Source organism: Microcaecilia unicolor, chromosome 8 (genome assembly GCF_901765095.1).
Source record: "Microcaecilia unicolor chromosome 8, aMicUni1.1, whole genome shotgun sequence".
In the NCBI taxonomy this organism is placed as follows: domain Eukaryota; kingdom Metazoa; phylum Chordata; class Amphibia; order Gymnophiona; family Siphonopidae; genus Microcaecilia; species Microcaecilia unicolor.
In genome coordinates, this window is record NC_044038.1 from 165349943 (window position 1) to 165360313 (window position 10371).

General features: G+C 38.7%; 1 protein-coding gene across 1 annotated transcript in view; it reads left to right on the forward strand.

Moving 5' to 3' along the window:
* MAPK9 (mitogen-activated protein kinase 9) overlaps nucleotides 1-5925 on the forward strand; it is a 121585-nt gene extending 115660 nt beyond the window's left edge. Inside the window, 2 exon segments of the mRNA XM_030212873.1 lie at nucleotides 1188-1259; nucleotides 4598-5925. Coding sequence (XP_030068733.1) covers nucleotides 1188-1259; nucleotides 4598-4740 — 215 coding nt within the window. The 3' untranslated portion in view covers nucleotides 4741-5925.
* The last annotated feature ends 4446 nt before the right edge of the window (nucleotides 5926-10371 follow it).

Sequence of the window (10371 nt, forward strand, 5' to 3'; positions counted from 1 at the left end):
GAATTCCAAGCTGTGCTACATCTCTCTCAGCCTGTTTTGAAAACCTAGTCTGTTAGGGTTCACCTTAGTGCAACTGCACACATCACCACCTTATAGAAAGTAAACCCATATCTGTGCAGCCTCTACTGTTCACTTTATGTGGGGCTTGCTTTTGTTGAAGCCTTCCATGAAGGCAGCCACTGTGTCTCGGGTTGTGAATGATGCGGTGGCGATTGTCCTTTGTTTTTGTTGTTGTGGTGTGTTTTTTTTTTAGTTTAAATATCTTTATATATCCACCTACCTCTAAGAGTGATCTTCTATTTCTGAGCTGTATTACAGACTGAGTGAGGTTCTGTATGATGGCAACAAGTAGGCATATATGTATGGTTGGACTTCGCAAGAGCTGGGGAAGTTTCTCTGCATGAGCTTATTCAGATGTCAGACATCTGTGAGGACTGGTATTTTGTCTACTTACAGGTAAATAACTTGGTTTTCTCCTGTCCATAAAACAGTTTGGCTTTATTGGCTAAAAAGATCTCATCCAATTCATGAACAATCTTTGTTTACCTCTTCATCAGTTGTGCCAGAAGTAGATCCATGATGACTAATGGTATTGAATGTTGAACAGATCCAGGAATGCCAGGAGGTAATCTTTGGTGCTGTTGTATTCATTCATCATTTAGTACAGAAACAAGTTTCTGTATAATGGGCTTTCCTAAACTGAAAGTATGGGTGAAAAACTTGTCCCAGTTCCAAGTAATCAGTAGCTGGTGGGAAACTTTTAAGTAATCCCTTCTGCACCCCCCCCCCCCCCCAAAAAAAAAGGGATTCTTGACAGTAGCCAAAAGGATAAATTACCTATAAACATTAAAGGAACAACACCTGCTTTGCATTTCTACTGTTGTCCTGGTCTATTTTAAAAGTAAATAATTAACACTACTATAATCAATACATTAATTAGGTACCATTAAGGGAAATATTTTTTTCTCAGGTTGCTTTTAGTTCATGGGTGGGTGAAGTAAGCTAAAAGTTCATTCAGGAACTTGTTGAACTACTAAATGTATTCAAAGTTAGCTTATTTAATGTCTAGCAACCATTTTTTTTATGTTCTTCTTGAACAAAACTCATTAAAGAATAGAAAGTACATAACACATGAGATGTGGTGCAGTTTACCTGATCTTTTTTAACCTCCTTTTGTCGTTTTGAAGAACTTATATATAAAGAAGTATTGGATTGGGAAGAAAGAAGCAGAAATGGTGTGGTTAAAGAGCAGCCATCAGGTTGGTCACTGGTTATAATATTTTAACTGTAATGCGTGGTTTTTAAGAGGCAGTAATATAAATTATACAGTTGTGTGATTTCATATTAATCCATTGACTTCTACCTCCTAGTATCATCCATTATCCTTTCCTGTAGTGTTTTTGGTCTCATGCATTACACAAGTGGTCTCTAATTGTTTTCATACCTCACACTAACATTATCGGCTTTTATCTCGCCTAAGTAAATAGAAACTGATAAAACCTCTATATGGTACAAATTAATATGACATTTCTAAATATGTTAAGTGTGAAAATTTAGATACCCTTTCAGTTAGCACTTACCACCTCCTTTGTCAAAAGCAATAGCTTCCAGATATCTCCTATAGCAAACTAATGCTCTGGTTTACTAAACCGTGCTGACTGCTGTCTGTGCGCTAGTGCCGACACAGCCCATTCACTTTGAATGGGCTGTGTCAGCATTAGCACATAGACAGCCGCTAGCGTGGCTTAATAAACAGGCCCTTAAGTCTCTGTATTGGAATTATCCCCCCACTGTTCCTTGCAAAACTCTTCCAGTTCAGAAATATTCATAGGTCTCCTTGTATGCACTGCATGTTTAGTGTTCCTAAAAAATTCCATCAATCAAGAGTTGGAACTATGAAGACCATTCCAAAACCTTTATCTCTTTGACTTCACAAGCAACCATTATGTCAAAGAATGTTTTGAAATGTCAGTAGTAGTAGTAGTATTGTTAAAATATCCAGGAACTTTTTAGCTTCCGTTAATTTTACTGACACTGGATCATTAGCTCCGAGGACATGTTGACATTTAGTTGAGTCCATTATTTCCGATTCTGTGCTGGCTGCCACACAACTGAAAGCACTCCCTTGCTTTGACAGTAATGGTGTTTTCTCCAAGTGGTTGTGGTTGTGATCAAAGAATTTAATTTTTGTTTCATCAGTCCAAAGCATTTTGTTCCAAAAATGTTATGTTTAGGGTGAGGTGTTAAAAAATGGTTTCCTTCTAATAATGCTTTTGTGCAGATCATTTTTATATGCCAGCCCTATGATCTGGAATGCCCTTTCTTTGACAGCTTGGCGTTGTAATGACACTTTGAGTTCCGCAAAATTGGTCAGAACATGGATACTCATAAAACCATTTGGTATTTGAGTGATTTTAAGGGTTTTAGTGTATGCATATTTTGTACAGAATTATCTTCAGTTGTGCATAATTTTATTATATTCATTAAGAGTGCTTTGGTTATTAAGTGGACAATAAATTGAATAAACAGTTGTCCACAGTACAGAATTGCTTACACAACTACTCAGCATCAGCCAAACGTTTCAGCAGTTACTAAGGTACATGGCTTCCTGTGATATGTTCAAGCAACTGAAGATGTATAATATTTTAACATCAGTACAAGACACAAGACGTGTATATATATGTGTATATGTGTTTACTCAGGTTCCCTTTGTCTAATATTACATTTAGTTTAAAGACCAGAAACCATTCAGTGTGACACATACACAATAATAGAGGAAATCAGGATGGGGCAAAAACTTTTTTTCACATCGCTGTATATTTGAAATTCAACAGCCTAAATAGATAAAGTTCTAGGAGTTAACTAAAAAACAAAAGATGCACAGTGTAAAAGAAAAATACACTTAATGCAAAGAGGAATGCATGAATTACTACATTTATCTCAGAAATAACACAGCAATCACAGTACTTTGTTTTTGAAATTTTAACCAGAATCTATACTACCATGCTTGAGTTCATTTGACCCTAATGATTTTGGTTTAGTTTGATTTTTGGGTCACATTATTCACCTAGGGGACCCTCTTACTAAGCTGCAGTAAAAGGGGCCCTGCTGAATTGGCAGCGGCCATTTTTGCCATGCACTGAAGCCCTTTTTACCAATGTGGGTAAAAAGGTCGAAAAAAGAAACGGTCGTGTGATAAGATTACGTTTACCCACTGATGTTACTTTAAGGGCTCCCGCGCTAACCTGGTGGTAACTGGCCAGCATGTGGCGCTGCCCGATTACCGCTGGGTAACCCCCTGCGGAAATATATTTAGATTTTTCCGCTAGTGCCGGAAATGTCGTGCGCTGAGGGTGGAACTACTGCTGGTGCCAGCATTGGGCCAGCGTTAGTTCTGGCTTGCCGCATGGTAAGCCTTCAGTAGGCTTACTGCTACTTTTGTAAAAGGGCCCCCTAATTCCTGAAGAGCATACGTTACCCATCAAATTACGAGCACATAGATGCTTTCTGTATAAGAAATAATCTGGCAACACAGAGATGGTTTAAAGTAAATTAGTGGATTCAAGTTCTAAGGTTTACTAGCCCGCTCTACAATAAACCATCAGGGCGACATACATTCTAAAATACAGATGAGAACCATACAACAGATACACATCGCAAGAGAAGGTAAGAAGGGAACAGCACATCTGTTAGAACGTTTCTCTAACCAGATTCACTGTCTTTTCCCTCCTTTAGCCCAGATGGCTATTAAACTACATTTATCTTCAACATTCTCGATCCATTGTTAGTGTTTTTCACAATGGCAAATAAGGTTTTTTTTGGGTTTTTTTTTAACAATTTTGTCTCTGCATACAGCTTTCCCCATATTAGTGAAACCGCAGCCTTCAATATAAAGTAAAGATTATAGTAATGTATTATAATTCATAGGAGAGAATACTATTCCATAGGTCAACAAAATATAAAAGTAATGAATTTAACTGGGGGCAATCTGCAGCAGAAGGTGGCTTTGCTGTTCAAACTTGCACCAGTGGCGTAGCCACAGGTGGGCCAGGGCCCACTCATTTATGGCTCAGGCCCACCCAAGAGTAGCACATGTTTAGTGGTAACTTGTGGGAATCCCAAGCTCCGCCAGCTGAAGATTTCCCCTGATGGTAACAAAAACGCTACTCTCCACGACACCGGCACCTGCTCATGCTCAGTTTTCAGTGCATGCCTGCTGCCAAGGTGGAAAGAAGCATTTTCCCACCAGCTGAGATCTTTTTTTTTTTAGGGGGGGGGGGGGGGAGAATACTTGGTGCCCATCCAATTCTTGCCTAGGCCCACCCAAAATCTGTTGTCTGGCTACGCCCCTGACTTGCACAACAACAAGATGATCAACTCTGGTAAACAGTTTAGTTTATCCCCAGCTTAGTGAATCTTCAAAGATGTACACAACCTGTGAATATGTCAGATCTTTGCTTTCACTAAGTAAAATGATGAATTTCACTCCCAGGCCTGCAGATCAAATTTCTGAATGTTTATAAATCAGTAGGGGCTGTTACCTGTTTTTGCAATAATGTCTTGCCTCAGGTTGTACTATGTTTGTCACTTAGCACAGATGCAGCAGTGAATAGCAACACAAGCCCTTCCCAGTCATCTTCTATCAATGACATTTCATCCATGTCAACAGAGCAGACATTAGCTTCAGATACAGACAGCAGCCTTGACGCTTCAACAGTAACCATTGAAGGATGTCGATGATTTCCAGGAATTGCAGACTTCAACTAAACTTGGAACATAGCTGTTGCTTCCGTGGGCCTAAATTGCTTGTGATTTATTGGAACCAAGTAGAGAACCTCCATGTTCTGCATGTGCTACTAAAGCAATGCCTATGTGTTTATTCCTTTGTAATGAAACTGCCTCTTTAATGTTGTAGATTGAAAGCAATGCAATATTTAAAAGGATATTTCAGATATGTCTATAATTCTTTTTCTCTGCTTGAAGCTTTCAGGTAAACAATCCAGAGTTACATTCTACATGAATGAAGCTGAGATTATCATCATTGCAATTGTGGACCACATATACCCTATTTAACAGAGTTCTATACTGCAAAACATTCAGCAGGTGGAACATTATCTTAGTTTAGCTCACTACAGTATATTTTTAATATGATTTATGCACTGGGTATATTGGTCAGGTGGAGTTTTTAATGTTGTAAAAACTGTATTCTGAAGTATTCCATAGTCCTCCACCTCACCTCATTGGTTCTGTTTTCTTTCCTTTATAATGATGAAACTTGTGAACCGAGTAGTTAAAAGAGAAAATAGCATTTCTCCAAATCTTAGTTTTAGACTTTTCTGTACAGCATGGTTTTCCCAACAGTTTTTGAATATTTTTATCAGTATGTATTCTTTTTATCTGCTATGAAATATAGATTTGATTGTGGAATAAGATGAGTAACAGTCACAAGGCAGTTAATTTCAGCTCATAGGATGTGATATAGTAGTTGCATGTATTTGGCAGGAAAATTGTTTGATGTCTGGTTTCCTTCCCTGGTGTGGTGATTAGGCTGTGGTTGTTTCTGAACCAATATTTTTTTAAGCAAATTCTAAACGTCTGATACAAAACAGACAATTTTGGCTGGCAGTGTAACCTTATAGATTAAAGCCAATTAACTGTGAAATTTGCTGACAGATTTTGGCTTTCTACCTCTGCCGCATCTTGTGGCCTTAACAAGTCACTTCATCTGTTTTAACCCATGTCTTTGTCTTTGCATTCATTCTCATTTTCTTAGCCTGTGATACAGCACACTGGTATGTGAAGCTATGGATTTGATTCCACTCAGAACTGGCTAGGCTTACCAAAAAAGTGTAAGTGGTAAAGTTTATATGAGGAGGGACTAAGGACCCCTTTTACCAAGGTGAGGCAAAAGGGGGCTGTGCTGACATTGGCGCATGTTTTTGACGCGTGCTGCGGCCCCCTATTACCGTAGCCAGGTAAAAGGTAGCTCTTTTCTGTAAAGCATTTCCTGTGTGGCCATTTCGGGAGGGGGGGGGGGGGGGGGGGGAGGGAGAGCCCTTACTGCCACCCATTGAGTTGGCGGTAAGGGCTCCAACGCTAACCCATTAGTAGCCGCCGGGTACACAGATAAGACAGCATGCAGGGGATGGGAACTACTGCCGGGCTGCTGCACTAGCCCAGCGGTAGTTTCTTTTTAGCGAGCAGTAAGCCCGCGTTAGGCTTACTGCCGCTTTGTAAAAGGGGCCCTAAGGATCTAAATTGCCTAATGCCAGCTGTAAAACAGATTTGTTTGACTTGCAGTTATTTTTAGTCTGAATCGCACCAAGAAAGGCACTGCAGCTTTTAGGTGTATCAAACTCTACACTTTATGATTTAAAAAAAAAAAAAAAAAGAACTAATGTTCCTCCCTATCTTACAAATGTCAGTGGATGTGTTAAAGAAAACATTGCAGGTAGGAGATGGTGATAAGAGCTTGGGCTTTGTACTCTATTGTATTCTTGATTTCACAGTCCCACACATGGTACTTTTAATATCTCAGCAGTTGGATTTTTTTTGTACTAATTAAAAATTATGTGGTTGTCATTTCAAACAGGCCATCTGTTGAATTGTCTAATGCCAATTTTAGAATTGATCCAGTGTAGGAAATGTACGTCATTGCTTGATTCCTTACTGAAATCACAATTTAATACAACAGAAAATGCATAGATGTCCATATTTGCTATTATTCCACATTTGAAACATTTTCAGTAGTCATTGGAATCTTTGCTTTAAAGGTAGTGTTAATGTAGAAATTAAGTGGCAGCCCTCTGGGTAGTGGGATTGCAGAGTGAGATGTAAAGAAGTGAATAAATGTGACCTGCTGAGTGAAAAGGTACCAAAGTGGGGTATCAAGGTCAGGTATACAGAAAAAGTAGCACATATGAGTTTATCTTGTTGGGCAGACCATGCAGGTCTTTTTCTGCAGTCATCTACTATGTTATTATTATGTAACTTATTTATACTAGAGATAGAGGGATATCAACTGCATAATCCTGCAAAATTTCAACCTCTGGTCTTTAAAAACTGAGAAACATTTATTGATTAAAAAAAAGTAACTCCAGAAATCGCACACCCCATTCCCCACTTTAGGTACCTTTTAAGCACTCGCAGTTTTCAGGTTGTAGAACATGAAAAACATCAAAGTTGTGAAAAAATTGTATAGTCCCATTCTACTGACCCTATAGTACACAAAAATTTCAAAAATGAAAGTTGTCCAAAATTCAGTCCTCCAGACATTTATAGCCTTTATCTTTTGTTATTTGTAACCCCACTTTTGGTACCGTATTTGCTCAGCAGGTCACATATGGTGTTGGTATTGACAGGTTTACCCAGTATAGCCCTCTGCTAGGACTTAGGATCAAGCACAGAAGTTGGTTAATACCATGAAATTTAAACTGATGAAGACTGGCCTTCCCTTTCAGTCACTTAATTTTATTTTCTAGAGTAGCATCACTGTATCAGACAATGAAATCTGCCATTTTAGGTTTTTCCAAGTGTTTAGCTATCACTGTGTGCTCTGGTAATATTAAAATATGGTCCTTCATAAGCAGTAACTCCATTGGTATGCATGTGTGTTATGGTATTAAATCACGCTACTTTATATACAGGAAAACTAAGCTACTAGGCCAAGTTTTGCATGAGTGGTAAATAGGGGATCTGAAGCATAGTCTTCTGATTTTAGCTCTTAGCTCTGCCATCTGTGTTACACTGCCAGCCAAATTTTGAATTTAAATCCATACTGTTTTGTGTGTGTGTGTGTGTATTTCAGTTCAACCTAAACAAACTTTAACTAGCTTAAGTGAATCAAACCATATATTTCAAATGCCTTATGCTAGGACTACCCAATACACACAGAAAAGTAGAGTGCTATGGGAGGATTACTATGGTGGAGTTTACGGGCACAGTCACATATTTAGTCGCAGCTGATTTTGAACTGATTTGCTGCTAACATTCTAATCATAGACACATGCCCTCCCTCCTACCATTATACTCTGCTAGCAGTGCCACTAATTTCTTTGTATCACTTTTTTCTTATTTTCTTATTTTTATTTTTTGTATTGTTTCAACATGCTGCTAGCTTTTATATTGTTGTAGCAAACTTATAACTTATCTGCATGCCGTTAGACAAGCACACACCCCCAACAGGTGTCTAACGGCATATAGATAAGTTATAAGTTTGCTACAACAATATAAAAGCTAGCAGCATGTTGAAACAATACAAAAAATAAAAATAAGAAAAAAGTGATACAAAGAAATTAGTGGCACTGCTAGCAGAGTATAATGGTAGGAGGGAGGGCATGTGTCTATGATTAGAATGTTAGCAGCAAATCAGTTCAAAATCAGCTGCGTCTAAATATGAGACTGTGCCCGTAAACTCCACCATAGTAATCCTCCCATAGCACTCTACTTTTCTGTGTTTATTGGGTTGTTATTAGAGATATAAGTAGAGTTTAGCTGCGTTGTTTGGCAGTAATTATGCTAGGACTGGCAACTCATAGCACATTGATCAGAGTCTAGCCTGCTAAAAGTTTCTATCCAGTCACCCCTTTAAAAACCTATGCTGAATGGCTAGTTTTGATCTGATCTTCAGGCACTATCCCCTGGTTTCTGTATAGCGCGACTTAAGTTGCACATTCAAATCCAGTTATATTCTGGATTTGCGTGTGCAACGGAATTAAGCCAATCAGCAGCGATAATTGCCAATTAACAAGCAATTATTGCCACTAATTGGCATTAATAAGAATTTCTGTGCACAACTGTCTTAAGTATTCTGTAAAGTGATGCGCATAAATTAAGTCGCATAGTTGAAAGGGGGTTTTGTTCGCACCTAATTTAGGCATCGGCATTTACACTGTTTTACTTGGTGTAACTGCCTGTGAATAAATGTAGTCATGCAGATGGGCACTTGGTGCATTCTATAAACTTTGGAGAAATTTAGGCATATTTTATAAAGTATGCCTAAATTTAGGTGTACTTTATACAGTACACCTATGCATATATTTTTTTTGTCGCTGATTTTTTTTAGGCGTATTATATACAATCGAGCCCCATATGACTAGTGATGTTTGCCAGCTGCATTAAAGAGCACTAAAGCACTGGGTAGCAGGCTGCTTGTAGCCAAATCAGAGTTGGAAATGCTTCTGATTCTCCCACCTCCTCTGAGTCCCTTGTGGCTTGTGCAGCTCTTCCTTCTTTTCCTTCCACCCCCACCCATGTGTTGCCTTTATCACAGAAATAGAAGGGGAGACTCAAAACACCCACTTCTAATACTTATCAAAACAGAGATGGCTGCCATGATTACTGGCAAAAAAAAAAGAAAATTTGATACTAAGTGTCAAGTTTTCAAAAGCTCTTGGACCAGTTTTTTTTTTTTTATAGTTCTTGCTGAGCACAATGAGGAAATAGTTTTTCTCTCAAGAGAAGATGTCCAATTTCAAGGAATAGAGTATTGTGCATTGTTCTTTGAAACGGTTGATCAGTTCTCAACCTGACCCATAAAGCTGTTGAGTTTGCTAAAGTGAGCTTAATCTTCTCAGCATCCTGTGAATGAGAGAACTTGCAATATAGCCCATCATGCAAAAGGTTTGAACACTTCTGCCTTATGTCAGACACATAAAAAGCTTTCTTTTCTTTGGTGCCTTAGCAGGAATGCAGAAGGCTATTGTTGGTTTCTGATACAGAGTCCTACAAAGAAGTTTGGAAGGGATGGTGAAATGCCAATGGTTTTCAGTCTATCCGTAGTGAGCCTATAATAACATGCTTGCATATTCATAGTGGGTAGCTTGAAAATTAAATGTATAGTTACGTACCTGTTCCATATTATGCTGAAATAACAAGCATCTGAGGATATACTGGACCAGCAGTTTACATAAAACTTTAGCTTTCGCTTGACAGGAGTGTTCCCTGTAGAACAGACTCTGGAATGCAGACTTTCTCTTGCCTAGATTCAGTCAAATCTCTAGCCTAGATTTTGGCTGGTGAGCTGGCTATGACTTTTGGGCCATCTGCTGTCTGGGGCAAGAGCAAGGTCACTGTTGCCAGGAACATGGGGATGGAGGATAATGCCTTTTTGGTGCATAGAAGCCACTTCTCTGGCTCATCTCTTAGCTTTGGATTTAACTCACACAGGGTTGGTGCAAGGGTATTGGGTACCTTAGGTGAACATTCAGTTTTATGCCGCCCTAACCTCTCAGTTAAATATAAAGCACTTAATCTGCCCCCCTCCCAAGACATCATTGTTAAAATATTATGTGTATGTACAAATAATGAGGACTGTTTCAATTTTTCAATTAGCAAAATAAAAAAAAAAGTTCACCACGTTGCTATATATAT